The sequence below is a fragment of the Pipra filicauda genome, unplaced genomic scaffold (genome assembly GCF_003945595.2).
Source record: "Pipra filicauda isolate LSUMZ 115617 unplaced genomic scaffold, ASM394559v2 scaffold10_size6260569_pilon, whole genome shotgun sequence".
Taxonomy (NCBI): domain Eukaryota; kingdom Metazoa; phylum Chordata; class Aves; order Passeriformes; family Pipridae; genus Pipra; species Pipra filicauda.
In genome coordinates this window covers 1,775,568-1,794,888 of record NW_024103541.1, presented here as the reverse complement: position 1 = coordinate 1,794,888, position 19,321 = coordinate 1,775,568, and the positions used below count along the sequence as shown (strand labels likewise).

The 19,321-nt window shown below is 41.1% G+C and overlaps 1 protein-coding gene across 4 annotated transcripts in view; it reads left to right on the top strand.

Moving 5' to 3' along the window:
* Positions 1–19,062, top strand: part of HSPBAP1 (HSPB1 associated protein 1) — a 38,042-nt gene extending 18,980 nt beyond the window's left edge. For 3 of the 4 annotated variants that reach the window (XM_039381798.1, XM_027725559.2, XM_039381804.1), the window contains 5 exons: positions 3,771–3,907; positions 7,074–7,245; positions 14,399–14,482; positions 17,429–17,539; positions 17,748–19,062. In XM_039381798.1, coding sequence (XP_039237732.1) covers positions 3,771–3,907; positions 7,074–7,245; positions 14,399–14,482; positions 17,429–17,539; positions 17,748–18,305 — 1,062 coding nt within the window. In that variant the 3' untranslated portion in view covers positions 18,306–19,062. The remainder of the gene's footprint in view (positions 1–3,770; positions 3,908–7,073; positions 7,246–14,398; positions 14,483–17,428; positions 17,540–17,747) is intronic. The other variant, XM_039381810.1, reaches the window with a different exon arrangement.
* Positions 19,063–19,321: the final 259 nt, after the last annotated feature.

Below are 19,321 nucleotides of genomic sequence, written 5' to 3'. Positions count from 1 at the left end.
CTTGGGGAGCACCCAGTCGTGTGTGTGATCTCTGCAAATGAACGCCACCTCTGCACCTCTGCTGAAGGTATGAACATGAAGTAGGAATAGGGACTAGAGAGGAAAGGCAGCTGGCAGGCCTGGCATATTGCCAACTTGAGACCCTGCTGCTGCCCCAGATCCACCTGGTACCTGAATGGTGCCCGAATTAACAGCTTCACTCCGGAGAGAGGATTTGATGGCATGTGTTGGCTTGTAGCAACAGGGCTGTAACATGGTTTTGCTCCATGTTTTGGCTTGTGGCTCATTTTCTCAAGTAGCACAGTTCCTTTCCTTAATGTATTTAGATTAACTGTTTGTGAGGAGGAGTCTGAGTCTGCAGCATTATTATACCTCTATTTTCTGTGAAGACAGTAAAATACATGGAAGTATGTAATCTATGGTAATTATCGAATGCAGGACACCTACCTGGGGTATTTTCTTTTATTTTCTCTGTGTCTATCTGCTATTTCTATGTATTGGTTCATCTACATTCCTGCTACTTCTCCTTGTAAATTGTAAGCAGACAAAATTAAGGATAGCTATACAAAAGGTGTACATTTTCAAAAGATATAAGAAAAGAGTAGTAAATGAAGCCTTATTAATTTCTATACTTTGAAAGATGGAAATGGAATCTGTACTTCCCTGCAAAAACTGTATCACTGGGATGTCAGAGAGTACAAACTGTTAAGTACCTTCAAATTAATTATTTTGTCAGCATTTCCCATACTCCTTATATGTATTTTATTCTTTTATACCAGTAAAATTGGTATTTATCAGTGATCAGCCTTTTTTCAGACTGTCTCCCATTGTTCTGTGGTTTGAACACAGAGATCATCTTACCTTTCTTTCTTCCTGCCCTTCCTAAGCACACTGAAACACAATCAGGATCACATAAACTTGGGCTGCATGACTGATACTGGTTCATGTTTCTTGAACTAAGTGAAGAGCTCCAGGCGTGTTTCAGGCTTCCCCAGATCTTTCTGTGGTCCTGTCTTGGTCTTCTCTTTTTAAAGTGCCTTGACAGACAGCATTTTCCTGTGTTTTAGGGCACAAGATAATAGCAGCTCAGAAGGCCTCAACAGCCTGCTGCTTCATTTGGTCATTAAAAACACACTTGAAGAAAACAATAACTTTCCTGCCTCCTTCTTCCCCTTGCCCCCATTCAAGAATAAAGTTAAGGCTCCAGGAATTGCATTTCTGTGCAGGTGTCATACCACAACCTGATCCCCTGACCTATAACAAGCAACAGATTGTACTGCAGTTTTAGAATAGATACACGTAATGGTTATGCCGTGGATTTTTTTAAAAGCAGAATCTGAGAAGGAAAAAATCAACGGTGTTATGCAAGCAAATATGGTGTGTGTCATCTGTCATTTTCACAGGCATGGGAGTGAAATGCATCCATCAGTTCCAGACTCATATGGCTTTTGAAACACTGCTACACAATTTATACGAGCCAAAAGAGTTCTTTGTAGAAATTCTCTTCCATTCTTGTGTGAATTTGATGATAACTGCTTTTTTTCTTTCTAGATTTTATTTAGATTTACGTAAGGTGATTTGAAGGGGAAAAGAAGGCCAACTGCACTGTTATTTATAGTGATTAATAGGGCCATTTAGAAGTTGTTTGAAATTTAGATTGCACTGTTTATCATTTACAGTTGTGTGGGCTAAGGTAATGATTCCATTATTCTAATCTATGAGCAATATCTAGCATCTTACGTTTTTTGTTCAGTTGATATTTCATTACAGAATTTGAGATATAAATCAGAAGCAAGATACATGCATGAAGTTTAAATAGAAATGAGACCTTTTAAAGTGACATACGGGTACAGATTAACTTCATTATAAGCAGCAAATGAAATAAATATAATTCACAAGTAATGTGCCATCTGTTATGGTTGGAACACCTTTTAGTACATTTCTTCTTACTGTGGTTTTTTATTGTAGAAAAGGAACCCACTGTGACAAGATTTCAGTAATACTACCAGTTCCTTTTCAGTTCATTGGTTAAAAACTATTTTACCCATAATCGCTTCAACTATTTACTACAGCAGCAACATTTTGAAAAAGTTCTTTTAAATCTAATATTGATTATATGTGCTTTCTTCCCACTTAAATTGTAAGAAAATACAGAAACTATTTAGGTGTGAGATTAAAGTGTAGAGATGGTGTAACACTTAACTTTTTCACTGAAATAGTTGTATTGGATTTTAAATTTTATGGCTGCTGAAATCTATAGGATCAACTTTTTCTTTTTGATCTTTTACTGTCTTTGACAAATGTTTATATTATGCTTCTGCATTTTTTTTCAAATGATATCTTTAAAATCAATAACTCTGAAATTCAAAATCTTTAGCAACACCTAATTTTTGGGAAGGCTATTGCTCATTTTGAGGGTTTCCTGATACAGAGTCATGGTGAAGTTATCCTCATAATGTCTAGCTTTAGTTTGCCTCATCCCTAGATCTTGAAAAAGGACAGTCATCCACTGTCTGCGAGCAGCTAGCTTACATGCTTAAATTAGGAGGCCAGACTCCTATTTTCTCTTTATAGATGGCAAAAAGGGAGAGGCTTTTCCAAGGTGTGATTGAGAGTGCTTTGACTACAGCAGGAGCCAAGCTTAAGTTAGGTTACTAAAGTCAGGTGATGTGAATGACCTCAAAGTGCTCTACTGAAATGGAACAAATACCATTATCTTCCTTTTCAAGAAAGGAAAGGTAAAGCTCAGAGATGAAGTGATTTGCCCAAGACCATCAGGAAGCCAGTAGTTTAATTTCTGTTTCCTGTGGCTCAGTCTGAGCCTCCAGCCAAAAGGCACCAATATCTCCGGCCAGTATACTTCAAGTGCTTTCCAATAAACAAATGATCAGGCCCTGCAGGTGGCAGGGTGAGCTGTAGAAACATGGGAAAGCTTTATCCAAGCTGTGCAGAACCATTCTGCAAAACTCTCGGACTGTCTGAAAAATACCTCGCTGTGCCTCATCGTCCCCAAGGGATTGGTTGTGGGAGGATCAACAGACGGGAAGGCTCCAGGACTGTGTTCATAACATATGCATGCCTGTTCTGCCCTTTCTCGCCACGTAGTCAAGTTGTTTCAAGTTCACTGTCTCTGCAGTTGCAAATGTGTCCATTAAATAATAAGAAAACTTTAAAAAAGCAGCATAACACTGGGTCAGAGATGGGGTAAAGTCTGTGTGTTCCCAGAGTACGTGGAGAAAGCTGAGATAGGAGCAAAGAGAGAGCAAATGTGCCACATGCATTATCAAATTGGTTTGAAAAGGGAATAGGGATTTTTCTTTACTTTCTTTCTTTCATTCTTTTTTAAATGCCATGTATCAGAATTTTTCTAAAAGGAATCCTGAGCTTGAGTGGATGGCTAAGAGTGGAGAAAGTTAAAAAGGAGTCTTTGAAAAGGACAACATGCCCGATGTGGCCATGAGCATTTGGACAGTCCTTCTGTAAAGCAAAGGGGTAACTTGAGTGATGTGAAAGGGAGGGATGAGAACTGGAGACAGAGATCTAGGAGGTTGTGTAGTCAGAAGAAGAAAGTCAGCAGAAGAAATACTGCTAGAGAGGATAATTTTGGAGGAAGGGGCACAGGCCATGCACGCTCCAGAACCCCACCAAGGATCAACAGCTGCAGTGGATAAGGAGTGACTGAGCAATGGAAGAAGATGGGAGACTGAGAACTGAGGGTAGGATGTGAATCAGTTCAACAGCTTACATATATAACCTTTTTGTTGCTGTAGGATGTAAGGTGGTCTGACTTTGGTTTTCCTGGAAGAAGTGGAAAAGAGAGCACGCTTTGGATTGGTTCTGAAGGAGCAAACACCCCCTGCCATTTGGACTCCTATGGCTGCAACTTAGTGTTGCAAGTAGAAGGAAGGTAACAAGTGCATATACATACAGCAAATATAGGGGAGAGTTATACTATGCTTAAAGCTGGTTTTGGACTCTTTGAGTATTAATTCTAGGTCCTGATTATTTTGGTTTTCTGAGCTCTCAGTGATTGAAGAGCATCATAACTGTTCTACAGGAAATGGCAGAACTTGAGGGGGTTGGAGTTTGGCTTGGTCATAGAGCTATCATAGTTTTATTTTCTGATCTATGTGTTATGTAATTCAATAATAAACATTTCTAGTAGTTATGAATTCAGGAATTTGGAATTAGGAGATAAAGAGGTAAAAATAAAAAGCCCCGAAACAAAATAGAAATAAACTCCTTTAGACTTTTACAATATTCTCTGTGCAAGAGCCTCTAATAGCCTGCTAGAATTAATTTAAAAAGGGAACATCAGGATGGAAGCAGCCAGCTGTGAGCAAAGTTGAAAGGGACATTTGAGGGTCCAAACTCATGTGGGAGCATGTGACTTTGTTGCTGTATCTTTCTGCCTGTTTGCCTGCTGTCTTTTTTTTTCCACATTCTTTTTTTTTTCCTTTCCTTGCATATTGGCCTCAGGGGTTTTTTTTTTATTGTTATCTATTATTGCTAGAGTAGTGCTAGGGTAACAAAAACATTGTACACATTTTTTAGGTTTGATAGTATGGAGTGGAAGGAGTAAATTGCTAGTGGGATTTCAATGAGATTAATTATTCTGACATTTTATAGAACAGTAGAATCACAGTGGTGGTGGTGTGATGAAGGTGCAGGATTGGAATTCAGGTGTGCTGGCTTCTGGCTGGGCAGTGCCACAGGTTGACTGGCTTTAAGGCTTCAGGGAAATGAATTCATCATCATCTTATCTCTAAGAAGGGTAACTGTTTAGCTCCCAGGTGGGTTTTCCTTCACATTTTTAAATGGCCCTGAAATCCTTGGGTGGATGTGCAGCAGAGACACTCCAGAAGCCTTCCTCAGCCTTGCACAGTGCTGCAGCCAGTCCTTGTACACTTCAGATCACATCAGTAAGCACTGTGCATTGAAGTCCAGACACTTAAGTGTATTCAGGAGCCAGAAGTCTCATTGCAAACCATGAGATTTAAATGCCTAAATATCTTCTAAGGATCCACCTAAATACTGGGTGTGCTAAATAAGTACAGTGATCTAGCAGACGTGATACCTGCCAAGCCTCTTTGATCTCTACCTTTAGGTGTTGAACTCCAGCCAGCGTCCCAGCATCACATAGCAGTTTTGTCTGCCTTCCCAAGACACTTCCTCCCCCTCTAGTAGAACAAAATCCTTGTTCCTCTCAGGGAAAGAAGTCTAAAGCCTTTGCACGGCCTGAAAAGACAAAGTTGGTTTTTTCTTCAAGAGCAAAGCTTTTAAATAGATTGCAAACTTCCACAAGCTTGTGAATCGTGTGCTCTTCTTCAGAGCAGAAAGATTCCCTTTTGAGACTCGCAAACAAGACAAGCTTTGTAAAAGAATATAAGCTTATGCTAAACTTAAATAGATTTGCCTTTGCAGGAAAGCCAGGGATGACTCCTTAGCCCTTTGTTGCTATCTTGAATTTCCTCCTTGCATCCCTCGGGCCTCTTAATATTTTGCTTCATGATATTGCTTTGTCATGAGCCTGCAGGATTAACCCTGAGCCTCCTAACCTAGTCATTCTCTGCCCCTTCAGAGAATTTAGCTTGGAGGGCAAAATAAAGTTGCAGCAAGGCTTGAGTTTCAGAAGAACTGGTTTTGTGCTTGTGCCCAGCAATAGCTTTGGTAATTACCAAGAAATGTCAGTGGCCCATGGCACTTCCATCTGTGCTGGTCTCTCCAGTTCTGGCTATCCTGCTACTCCTATCTCTTCTGTTCCTGTCTCTTCTGGTTTTGTGCCACTTAGTTGCTTTTCTCCTATTTTCAGATCCGTGACTTAGAACTGACAACCAGAAGCAGTAGACAAAAAGCAAGAAGTGAATACCAAGGAAAAGGAACAAAAAGAAAAGCTCTTGCTAGAGTCCAAAACAAAGAGGAGAGCTGCACAAGTTGTCCAGCTGGGCTATAAAGTGCTGCCTTTACCTTTCCACTGCTTGGTGTATGGGTCATGTTTGTCTGGCACCTCTTATATGTAATAAATTCTCTCTTTGTGTATTCCTTCTGGTTTTTTCTATCACCTAAAGTACCGCCATATAAAACTTCTGTTTCTAAATAACATATGTACCCACTAAGATATTTCATTTATAGTACCCATAAAACTGGCACCACCAGTTCTGGCATATTCTTTTTTTTTTCCTTTGATCTGGTCTATGTAAGTGAAATAGAGACATTAACCCTTGAGAACAAGGTTTGTGCCTCAGCTCTGCTTGGTCCTGCACTGTGGTGCATTCACGTGCTTCTTTGGGCACATAGAGAGCAACCTGGCACATGAGTGTCCCCAGACAAGGAACAGAACAACCCTGTTGTGCTCCATCTGGGCATTTAGTCACATCAGTAAGTTCTTAAACCCAATGGCCCACACAAGCCACATTTTCATCATATGGTACTAATAACACAAAAATACAGATGTTTCAGGGTGCTTATGTCTATGGGTGTGTCTGGGTTTTATTTATGCCATCTTTGGCATGGGAGTATTAAGGTGATTTTTACTGAGAATGAAGGGTTTATGACTAACAGCCTCGTAAGTACTCCAGGTGATGATAGGAAACAGAAGATCACGTCTGTACCCTTTTACTGTTGCCATCCTAAACACACAATGCCCTCCTTTCAAAACAAACGTGGATTTTGAAAGCCATTCATTCACTGAACAAAAATACATTGTCTCTAACAAAACTATTTCCACTAGTTTATAGAGCAGATTTTAATTCTCTGAGCATCTGTAAATGCTGCATGTAAAAGGGAGGACGGAGAAACCAGATGGGAGAGCTTTTTTTAAAATTTTATGTTATCTGCCTTTTAGAAATAATTGGTGAGAAGCTGTAAATCTTTTCAGTTAAAAAATTAAAAAGTGGAATATTTTAAAAACACTTTCAGGAGACAGCCTGTAAGCACTGCCTGTGTTCTCACTGCGTAGGAGATTCACACGGCGAAGACAGATTTATGTTTTATTGAAAACCTTGCTACTGCCTTTAGTTCTTTGCTGTAAGTGACATGCACTGAATAAATTTTTGTCTTCTCTCTATTTTCAGGAAGAGATGGCACCTCTTCCCACCTGGTGACACCAGTTTCCTTTATCCTACCAGGATCCCTTATGAGGAATCCAGCGTATTCAGCAAAGTCAACGTTGCCAACCCTGATCTGAAACACTTTCCCAAGTTTAGGAACTCAACAGCCCATGTCGTTACACTCAGTCCAGGACAGGTACCATTTACATACAAGCTTTACATTACTTTATATTCCTGTAAGTCATTTAACTGGCTAATTAAAGGCTAGAAAATCTTATCAAATTGACTGTGGAATTTCTCTCTTCCTTCACTCTGCACTCAGACTTGACACATTTCTCTCAGCACAGGAGTTTTCTTTGCTGACAGTTGTTTTACTAGACTTTTTTGTACAAAAACTGCAAACATTTGAAGAAGCAGTTGAATCAGCTGCCTAATTCCATCATAGTTCTTGCAACCACCTCCAATCTGTCTGCTTTAGAACTTTCTTGAACTCTGACACCAGTATTTTGCATAAAATGCATTTGATTAATGAGTATGTAGAGCTAGCAGAGGAGCTCATACTTTGGTAGTGAATAGCCTTCTCATGTTCCTTTAATAAATACTTCAGTGATACTTGCATTTAGAGCACACAGCATCCAGAGGTTTCATGGTGCTTTACAGGGATGTGAGGATATTATTAATCCTGTTTTACTGAGAAAGTTCAGTTATAAGTGCCTGGTTTACAGTCACGCAGGCAGAGTCAGCAGCAGTGTGAGAGTAGGGCTCGGGACTCTTAATTCCTAGTCTCCTGCCGTAAGTAGTGTCCTTCGTTATTTAATCAACATGGTCTGTATTTGAAGTCTGAATTACCCTTTTTCATTTGTTCAGCCATGTGTGTCCTTGTAACACACTGCTGCACATCTCAAGCTGTCAGGCCTTTCCAAAGGAATTTTGCAATGTTCGTTGCTCCGACCGCTTCACACGGTGGAGCTGCCGCTTCCAGAGCCCTCTCACCATTCTCCTACCAGATGCTGTCACCTCTTCTGACCTGCCAGCTCTGCAACTTGTGTGAGTGTTCCCCTGTCCCTAGCTGGCAAACCCAGCTGCCTTCAACAATTTAAGGAATGGATTTTTGCTAATCCAGTTAATTTTGAGGAGGCAGACTGAGGAGTGCTCCCATAAACTGGTGAGATGGCAGGCTGAAGCAGGATAGTAGTTTCCAACAAGAGGATGTCAACTATCAACTGGGAAGTGTATGCTCTGCAATTGGTACGGATGCAAATAAGGAATCTGTGATCAACCTTCATTGTTTGCACTACATTAGCTCCTACTCATACTCCTAAAGCAAATGAGTAGTTTTACATTCAGCACTTCATAAGGTTGCATCATTCAATAATTTAAAGCACAAAGAAAAAAATTTTGCTATTGATAAAAATGCCACATCCATTCAGCAGTGCATTATCCCTGCTCCCCAACACTATTTCAATTTATAATCTCCTTTGCAATGATCAAGTGTGGTAGTGAACCTTTAATATGATCTTAATTTTAATTAGGCTTAAAGCAATTACAAATTAATCTTGCTAGGAATAAAGTTCTTGAGCTGCTCAGTAATACAGTTTGTCTGCATTTCCATGAAGGGAATACTTTTTGGATTTCAGGGTGGAGGGGGGAGTAATGTGGAAGCAATGATGGAGCAGTGAGGTATTGCCTTCATCCAGCATCTCATCCAGAAGCTTATGGGGCAGGTGGCTGGGGAGTGCTGCTGTTTGATGGAGAGGAAAGGAATGACCTAGAAGAACTCCTTTGTTAACAAGAGAGAGAATCCCTAAATAATAACAGTCTTGATATGTGCTTAACAGTGGTTTTCACATAGAAGTAATACAATTACTGCAGAATTTGTGGGCTGCCTTATTTTGTGCTAATATGTAGAATCTCCACTCATTCTCGGAGGGTAACGTGGAACATTTTGGATTATTGTAACAATAAAGGGTTGAAAAAATAAAGACAAAGGTGTTCTTAGGTATTCAGGAGAGCAGCTGCATGTAGGGTGAGTGCAGCTTTGAATATCAAAAACTTAATGTGTCTAATGCCACCTTCTGGTCGGTGTTTGCTACAAGCCATTTTTCTACCCATTCTGCCTAAAAGCAAAATTCCTTCATATAACATTGTACCAATGCACAATGCATACTTCAGTTGCATCCTTTGTGCCCTTCCACTGTATTGTTCAGAGACGAACCTCTGTTATGAATTTTGGTAGTTGTCTGAGACTTTAGGTTTTATAAGGTTTCATCCTGTACTTGACCTGTGGCTGTCAGCTACATTTCCACAGAGGTCTTACCACAATTTGTAGTTATACATTAGTGATCTGTTCTCAAACAACTTAGGAAAACAGTTAGATATCAAGCTTACTCAAACAGGCAGCTGAGTAGATGAAGGGCTTGCAGCAGTACCTGACCATATCCACAAAGTTACAAGCTCAAGTTGTCTCACACAGACGGGGCTCCTTAGAAATATTTGAACCTGGTCACCTGTGTGGTGGTTGCAAGGCTCAGTGCAAAGTAGGGAGTTGCGTAAATTCTGCACCATTTCTGGTGACACCTTGATTCTTTTCACAAATATACAAATGCTGCCTAAAAGACCACAAATGGGGCAAAACATGTCTGTTCTAGAACCTTCCACCCCATGCTCTGGGACAAGTGTTAAGAGAGTTAGGGTAGGATCTGCCATCCTCAAACTCCATTCAGGACAGGTGCCCTATGTGCCATCAGTGGGAAGAACCTGGCACCTCTACAAGGTGATCTTAGACAATTACACTCCTGCAGGAACATTCATCTCATCTTGTCCTTCAGAACAGGCTATAAAAGGAGCCCTCCTGATGGAGAGCAAGCAGCTTGGACACTGGGCTCCCATGAGCAACACCATTTCCTCTCACACTGCCCCAGACAGGAGCCCCTAAACTGTTTGCTGTTTAGAGGCAGCACTCAGCTCTCCTGTGTCCTGGCCCTGTGCCCCAGGTGCAGCCTAAAGCCAGAGGAGCTGCAGTGCAGAAGTGCAAGGAAAGGCCTGACTGAACTAGTCTTAGAGTCTCATTGAGTCTGAGAAGGATGCTCCCTTCCAGCCTTGAAAAATATTGTCACAATATGGGAAATACTGATTTCAGAAAAAGATCAGCGTTACTGCTTGCTGTCTCTCACCGTGGTCTGCTGCTAAGAAGCTCCCCTCCTCTGCTTTTGCTTATCTGCTTTCTTGAAAGTCTAAAGAAACACATCTTGAACTCAGTCTTTGTCCATAAATACAGTTGTCACTCAGTTCCTGCATATAGCTGCAAGGTTTTCTCTTTCTGTGCTCCTGCTGTGGCATCTAACACACCACAGGATCCTGCCCGGCAACCAGAGCTCCCAACAGCACAAATAAACCTCTGACTTCTAACCCAACACTGAGCAAGCAGAAATATTCATGAAGTCAGGAAGGGATTTCCCTGTGTGCCAGCTTTAAAGAAAAGAAGTGAGAACTTCAGATTGGGCTTAAAGTGGGGAACAGCAGTACAGTCTGAATAGCCAAGAAAAATATAATTGATACCAAAGAAAAAAGTGTTGTAGCAAGTCAAGAAATACAATAACTCAAACTTTTTAAAAGGCAGTGAAACATTCCAGCTCCAAGTAGACAAAATACTTTTAAAAGGTTATTTTAGTGAAGGAGGATTCAGAGTTGTCCACAGCATTTTGCATAGTAGATGGTTGATAATTCTGTTTTGGGAAGGAATAAAGAATTTTCATTTGGAAGACTACAAATGAAAGTCTCCCAAACTTTCATTTGGCCCCAAGTCACCCCATAGAGAAGGCAGTCAGCCAAACCCAACCCTGAGACACAAGAAGTATCATCTCCATCACAGAAGAAGCAGAAGAGTCCAGGAGCTGAATTTACACTGGGATTGGTGATAAAAACAGCACTCAGCCTGTTACACATAGGGAGAACCCCTTGAGTGCCCCAAAAGCCAGGCAATCCAAAGGTGAAACCTGCAAGTTCCTAACTCCTCACCATCTTCCCTGAGCTTCAGTCTCCTACCAGGGTTGCCATGGACAAGGAATGGGCTCCCTCCCTCTTCACTGCTTTTCCCAAGGGCTGTCCTCACGTTTCTGACATCAGTGGCCCTTGGAGCTTAGTTTCAGTGTGTGGGAAGACACCAGCTCAGGAGGGAGGAGGGAGGCAGGGTAAGGAGCACCTTCCTAGGACTAGGACAGCCAGGCACCAGCAGGGACAGGGCATAGGCTGGGGTAGCAGCACTTGCACAGAGTCCCCAGGTGGTGCTGCCACAGAATTGACTGCATTATTTCATTTTTCATTGCCATGGTTACAGGCAGCTTTGGGATTTCCTTGGGGTCCCCCCATGGCCCTACATTTTTATCTTCCCATCACACTGGCTTCCTTTTCATGTGCATTTACCTAAATACCTTTTTCTAATGAGCAGAAATTTCTTGGTATAATATTTCACTTCAGGATATGCTCTCTTTTTGAAGAAATTCCACCTTTGCCCTACCTTTGCACTGTATTGAGTTAATCACGTCCACTGAGAATTCAAACCTGGTCTGTTCTCTGTGCTGTACAAGTCTTCAGCATTGCTCCACTTGCTCTCCCAAGTATTCCCTTGGTTTCTCTCCTCCCATTGCAGAATTTCTTTTTATCTTTTCTGGGATTTCTGTCCTACTTTGACTTCATTTTCTATATTTGCCTATCACTAGCCTAAATATTAAAATTATCTGATTGGTTGCTGTTTAGATCAGTATCTTCCCAGCCTGCAAAGTTAGATATGTTCTGTAGAAAGCAGGCTAGCACAAGATTATCTCTTAGCTTGGAATAGTTCTGTCTTGCTATTGCACTTTACATTTTCCCTATAAAATGTTCACTGCATTTGTGTGTGTGTTATTTCACTGTGGTTTACTTTCACATTTCCTATTGGAATGTAGCTGAATCTGTGTCCCATATTCATAAACATATGGAAGTCTGCTTTATTTGATTGTAGGGTTGATAGAAGTGGTGGTGGTGGGTTTTTGTTTTCATTCTGTTGTGGGTTTTTTTTGCTTCTAATTTGCAAACCTAGAAGAATACTAGTTTGTAAAGGTAGAAGAATCCTACTGTACTTCTCTCTTTGCTGTTTTTTGTTTGTTTTGTTGGGGGTTTTTTGGTCTTTTGTTAGTTCTGCTTGCTTGCCAGATGTATTTTTTGGTTTTAATCACTTTTTTCCATTTCTTCATCTTCCTTAAAGTTTTAGTCCTTTTGCTTTTTGATAATTTCAGTTTTCTTCCTGCTATAAATCCTTATTTTAACATGCATAAGCTTGCCCAAAAATAAGAGGGAGAGCAAGTGTCTTTATGGAACCTCTTTTGCCTGTTTGAGTCACAGCTCTGTAGCTCTTCTATAAATTGCATCAGCAAACAGTGCCAGCTGCAGAAAGGCACAACTTCGCAGTTATTACCCTCAACCTGCTGGCAAGTAAAATCTGATCAGTCTCTAAAAGACCAAGTTCCTCTACTTAGGTTTGAAAACACAGGACACGTTGGGGGAGTTGTATTTTCCTCCTGGCTGTACCTTCTCTTTCCAAAGAAATTCCGTCCCTGATTCGCATGTCAGTCGTGTTGAGCCAGCACCTGATTTCCATCTTGTTTTTCTGACTGAAACATTCTTACAGTTCCCTTAATTTGTCTCTCGCTTGTTTTCCCTTGCTGCATAGTCCCTCTTTTCCATACCCCAGTTCCCTGGTGTCTTCATCCACTTCTCCAGCATGTTGCAAAACTCGCTTTTCCTACACAGATCTCATAGGACCAATCCTGTTGTTGCAAACAGCCACTTGCAGGAGCTGGGCTTTCTTCTGCTGTAAAACAAAGTTTTCCAGGCCTCATCATTACACCCAGTCATTTGGAGGGCACCCAGATTCTTTAGCAGAGTTCAGCGTAAGATCCCTTATAGAGCAGATGAGTGTTTGGGGGAGGTTTCATGTGATTTTGCAGTCAGTGAAACGTAGGGCAACACTTCCTAACAGATAAACCCATTGCTGCTAATGCAGCTGCACTTTTCATTTAGAGTGGATGTTTCTGTGATAAAAGCACAACTCTGAAACCTGTTCAATGGAGAAAACATGTTTTGGCTGCAGTCAAGGTTTCATACAGATGGCAGAAATAACAAATTAGTAATATTTTTAAAATAATGACCCTCCACTAACCGACTTCCTTCTCTGTTTTGTATGCTGTACTGGATTAAAGTACAATTTTCAAATGTTTTTGACCTTTAGAGAGCCACTGCTTTTTTGTTTGACTCAAATTGAAGCCCGTGGAGAACATTTTGTCATCTGGCCCAAAAATGACTCTGTTCTGAGTGTCCTGTAAGTGCAGGACTGGAGTCACAATCATTGTTTCCTATACAGACATTTTCTCATTAGCCATGTTTTCATACAATGAAGCACAGGGCTATCTGGGTAGCAGAACATGCTTCTAAGTAATTTGTGTCTACCAAGAAAAAAAATTGTCTGCAATTCAGATACAGATCATTGCTTCGCTTTCCCCATTCTGAAGTGTATATTTTTGTCTGTCTCTGACCATTTTTATTCCTTGTCAAAAAATATCTTTTATGCTTTTCTTGATAGTGCCATGTTAATCTCATGTTCAGTAATCTGTAAAGCTTGTCCTCTATCATCAAAACAACATCAATGGCTCATACCTTAGAAACCATGGGTTAGAATCAATTTTATGTCACAGCTATCATCCTGATGTAGTTATAAAGCTCTGATCTAAACTAGATTGTCCCAGAAATCATGGCACTTTCTTTTAAAAGCCTATCTACTAAAAGTGACAAATGTAATACTGGCAATTATTTACCAGAATTAAAGCTACATATTGTTAGTCACCCAGACGAGCATTAGGATATCTGCTTTTTGGGGAAACTAGCTGGCAGTCCTTCTAAAGGAACTGGAAATTCTGCTCAGTTGGAGAGTCTACAAAAGAATTCCTGCTTGGCTGAGACTTTCTCTAAAGCCCTGATCTACTGCTACTCCAGCTGCACCCCCTTTGTAGGGCTGGACTTTGCTTACCTACAGCAATTACAAGGTTACAGTCCTGCTCATGTGGGAAGGAGTTTGGATGAAAGGCAGCTCTGGATCACATCCATTTCTTGCACCATAGTATTGATACAGTGGGAGGAGGAGAGAGTGGGCATTTAAGTCCTGCGAAAAGGCGCTTTAGAAGAAATAAATAAATATTACTTCCCACTCCTATTTTCTTGCCTCATTCTGTCTCTGCATCCCACATGACCTATAATTAAAACACCTTATCTTTCTTCAGCCTTCCCTTAGTACCCTAATGTGATGTCTCCAATTCCAGGTCCTGCTCGTTCCAAGGCACTGGTGGCACTATGTGGAATCCATTGATCCTATCACCGTCAGCATAAACTCTTGGATTGAACTGGTATTTTCCTTTTTATGTCATGGTGATGTAGCACTTCCATGTGTGCATGGCCTTCTGTCCCTTGCCTGCCAAGTTCAGCCCTATTAGGTGTGTTGTGTTTAGAGGCTGTGGAGGGAAGAACCCTTATGGATACATTTTTTTCCTGAAGAACCTTTCAGGGTTCCAGATCTGAAGACACAGCTCAGCAGAAATCATATTTCCACAGCAACTTCACCTCAAGCACATGCTTACATGCAAAGCTAAATTAGAATTTAAATCAAATTAATGTGATAGGAAGGGGGTGGAAGAGGATTTGGGAATTTTCATTTCTCTGTGATAGTTTTGAATTGCCTGAAGTTGGATTTCCTCAAGTATTTAATTAATTTTCTTTTCCTCAGGCTCTGATTTTTCTTGCTTATCTTAACCAGTATGTATGTGATGGTTCCAGGGATATCATAGAATTGTAGAATTGTTTGGGTTGGAAGGGACCTTTAAAGGTCATCTAGTCCAGCCCCCCTGCAATGAGCAGGGACATCTTCCACTAGATCATCTCAATGCTCCAGAAGGTTTTCTGATTCAAATGACTTTATTATTAATCCTGGCTTAATATTACCAAAAAAAAAAATCTTTTGAAATGGCCTGGGAAAGCTGCCTCACTAAAATACTCATTGCCTTTTTTTCTACTTAAAAAAATTATATTAGACTGGGAATCTGCAGGGAAAAGGAACACATACATTCAGCTGCTGTTCAAAGACCACCCGATACATTTCTCATACCAGCATCAAACCAAGCATTGGCAGAGCAGAGGAACTCACTTGGGTGTTTCTCTCATGGAGAAATTTTCCAGATGAAACTATGTATTTAGCAAGGACAGCAGGCCCACAGCCCATACTTTCGTATGAGGTCTTTCGTAGCCCTAAGTACAGTCAGGTTGTGTCCAGTGCCAGAGAAAGCACCAACTATATATTGTAGAGCAGCCATTTAAGCCTGCCTTAAATTTGAGCAGCCCTTGAGGTAATTCAGAGGAACTGGCTGTGTGCCCTGGGCTTGGAAAGGCCCTGATGTCAATACACACTCTTGTACCCTGAGCTGTGCCTCACAAATTGTCCCTGCTGGAGAAGCACGTCAGGATGGATCAGCTGTGCTCGGCTGGGAGCTCCCAGGTGCTGGGGTGGTGCCTTAGCATTTCTAGCCGTTCTTATGTGTTGCAAGGAAAAAAAAAAATCAGTGGAGCTGGTCATAAAGGTCTTGCAGGTCATAAAGGTCATAAAGGTCTTGCAGAAGACCTGGTCATAAAGGTCTTGCAGAAGCCACCAAGATCCTGTTTGGTGACAGCAAGAGTGGGTAGTTGTGTGGGTGGCATCAGAAACAAAGGAGCGTTTGCTGGATCTTACTAATGAACAACACACAAGCTCCCCCTCCCCAGATATCAGAAGCTGCCATAAGCAAATGTAGCTATTTCAGCCCAGGTGAAAGTTTCTTACAGAAATTATCTGTACAGCTGATGATGGCAGCACTCTTTGTTAGGTGTTGGGCAGTCCATCTGTAAAAATAAAGTGTGACATGGATGCTAAAAGACAGTACTGAGAACATTTCCATTACCAAAGTAAGCAGTTCTTGCTCGCAGCTGTTACCAGCTGCTTTCATATTGACAGATGTGAATCACACCAACAATTATAGTCCCAGTGAAACCATTAATTATATTGGCAAGAGTTTAGAGTAGAAATTTAATTTGTTTTCAGCTGGATGTGAGCTACTCAAAGTATTCCTTGCTTCCTAACATACTGTCATGCAATCAGTACAGCCCTGTTATTCAGCAGGCCAGGATGAATACCAAGAATGCAACACCTTAAATAATTTCCACATGTAGATACCAAAGTCTGTGTTTTGGGGGCTTATTATATAAGGTCATTAATAAGCCAAGCATCTAAAGTCACAAAATGCCAACAACACTTTCCCCTGCTTCTATCCCAAAATCAGCTCAGGGTTCCAGGCTGAATTACTGCCTTCAGCACTCGTACTGGCAAGATGCATGTGCTTGATGTGTTCCCTGAAACCACAGACTGATCAGGGCTGTGGATTGACCAGGTCCAAAACTCCTATGTCTAAGCATCTCGATTAAAGCAAATTTATGTATCCACATCTAGGCACTTGTCATTGAATTAACCAAACCACCCATCTTGTTTGGAGAGTCTGCCATTTCCTTCCACACACCCTACCCTTCCATATACAAGAAACTCAAATGGGAAAGAAAGCTTAAAAAGATCTTATAAAGTTTTTTCTGCTATCCTAAATCAGCTAGTATCCAGCTGCCTTAAGGGGGATGATAGAGGAAGTGAAGGCCTGAAAGAAACAGCCTGCTATTAACTTAGTTTTTAGTTTTGCAGGAGAGATTTCAGAGGAAAAATGTTTTTCCTTTTGCTGATGTTCAGAAGTGCAGAAGTATGTCAACTGCTGTTACATGATAAAATATTTCCTACATATTCTTAAGACTCACTTTTTTGCCTCTGTAGCCCATAGGTAGCTGCTGCCTTCCTGGAACATCCTGTGTGTTTTAAGTACTTAAATTAGACATAATATGTATATACAAAAAATGTGCTATGTACTTCCATGGCCATTCTGTTCCTAAAGAGCTCTATAAATGCATGCATTAATTAAATGCTAACACTGTATTGTAATTTCAAACACCAGATTCAATTAACAGAACACTAATGAGGGAAAAGATTATATACACATACTGGAATCTGTTTTTTGCAAATCACAGTTCAGATGAGCCTGTGCTGTGACCTGTGTCGGGGCTGTACACAGGAGTAGGAGCGTCAAAAGTCTGAAACCTTTCATTGACTTTGCATACATGAGTATGGCTTTCAAACTAAGGCCATTCATGTTCTTCCCAAGTCCTTTCAGCTTTCTGCACAGGCCCAAGAGCTAACTTATCTCCTAAAACTTTCTGTTTTCTTGAGGCAGGATGCAGATCATGAAGCCCGTGTAGAAGAGGCAATAACTCGAATGCTGGTATGTGCCATAAAATCAGCAGAAAATCCCAGTGATGGAGATCTCTGGCTAAATCCCACGGAGGTAAGCCCTCTATTGCTCCCATTATAGGAGCAATAACAAAGAACTACTGACATTTTGCTTAGCTCCCCTGAGTCCTTCTGCTGCCTGAGAAAAAGAATTTTAAATTCCATCCCTTCATGTAGCAAAAGTAATTTATGGAAAATAATCACACAGCGCTGAATTGAAACATGGCCCCTTTTAACTGAGTGTATCCTGGGTGTTTTCTTAGGTTGAGGCAACATCCCATGAAATGAATCTTCAGTACCTGAATCAAGCAGTGTCTGCATATATCAAGTGTCAGAAGACAAGTGTGTCAGAGCAGGCACATTCCAGCAGCACTGGTGCAGAGCAAAGGACAGGTGCCTCATGCAAGAGGAAGAGGAGGGAAGTTGGCCGTGAGCCAGACGGCTGCAGATTACTAACCCATGGATTTGACTTTTCAACATCTAAAGCAGAAGAGCTGCAGAAAATACCTTTTGGGCCTCATCTGATTCAAGTTTTACCACAGTCTCAAGAAATGGGCTCGATGGGTGCAGTTGCAGTTGAAAGTGACGGTAGAGATCTTCCCTGTGAAAACGAAGGAGAACATATTGGAAAATTACACCGCAGGAGGAGGGAGTTGGTAATGAGTAATGACTGTGAGATGCCTGCACATCAAATGGATTCAGACAGCAGTCCTTGCACCTCACAAACAGCCCTTTCTACCAATGATTTGTTGGACTGTTTGGTTAATCCGCATGTCATCAATTTAGTGGCTCGGCTGCTGTTGGAGAGAACAGGGGTTTAACGCTGGAGTGTTTTATCATTTCTGAAACAAAGAAGTCAAACAGCAGCCTTGTTCTGGTGTTAAAGCTCTGTAATAATTGAATGTTTCGTTTCAAATAATTCTTAGGTACAGATAGACGCAGTTAATGGCTAAGTGGCAGGTTGAAGTTATGCTGAAAGAAGAATAACTGGTTAGTGATGGCTGGGAAGAGAAAGGTGTGTTTAGTCAGAGAACTGCTCAGTGTTATGAACAAAACAGAGTGTACACAGTTACACTCCCACCATGCTGTGCTGAGGGGATCTTTACAGCGTTCTGCAGCTCTGAGCTGTGAAAAACATGTGGTTTGAAGACAGACAATAGGAGGGAGTGCTGGGACATTGCTGCATAGCAGAGGGGGACCAAGAGTGGGAGCAGATAGACTGACTGTAGACTACAGTCCTTGACCACATTTAAAGTAAAATGGTCAGTAAGTGATCAGTTGATCACATCAAAAATAATAAATTCAAATAAACCTAAACCTCAGCCAAGAGGCAATGCACTCACTAATGCATCTACTTCCTCCCTTCCACAAAATAACCTCAGTTTTGTCACAAACCTCTAGGTTGGAGTGAGACAGAAGCTCTTAACAAGAAAGAGGTCTTGGAAGTTACTGTTGTTATTTATTTAAAGCCAGATGTACACTGTTCCCCATCTCTAAGGAACAAAGTAAAGCAGCTATGACTTTCTGTCTCTGTTCTACTCTTTACCATAACAATAAAAATGTAGTAATTTTTTTTCATTTCATTGTAAGTAGTTGCTGGGCAAGACTATCCTTTCTTCAGAGTAAAACAGTCCTTGGATTTGTTTTTGAAGGCTGGGCCACTCTTTGATTAAAAAGTTTGGAACTTGAAATATAGGCAAGAAGGTGGGTTAGCACTAAAGCTGTGCATGGACACTTGTCAAAAACCGGGGAAGAGAGCTGGTGGCATCTTCGGGGATGCTCTCACCTCCTCTGGTTTCTATTTGAAGTGGCAACTGAGAGTAACATTTGCTTTAGT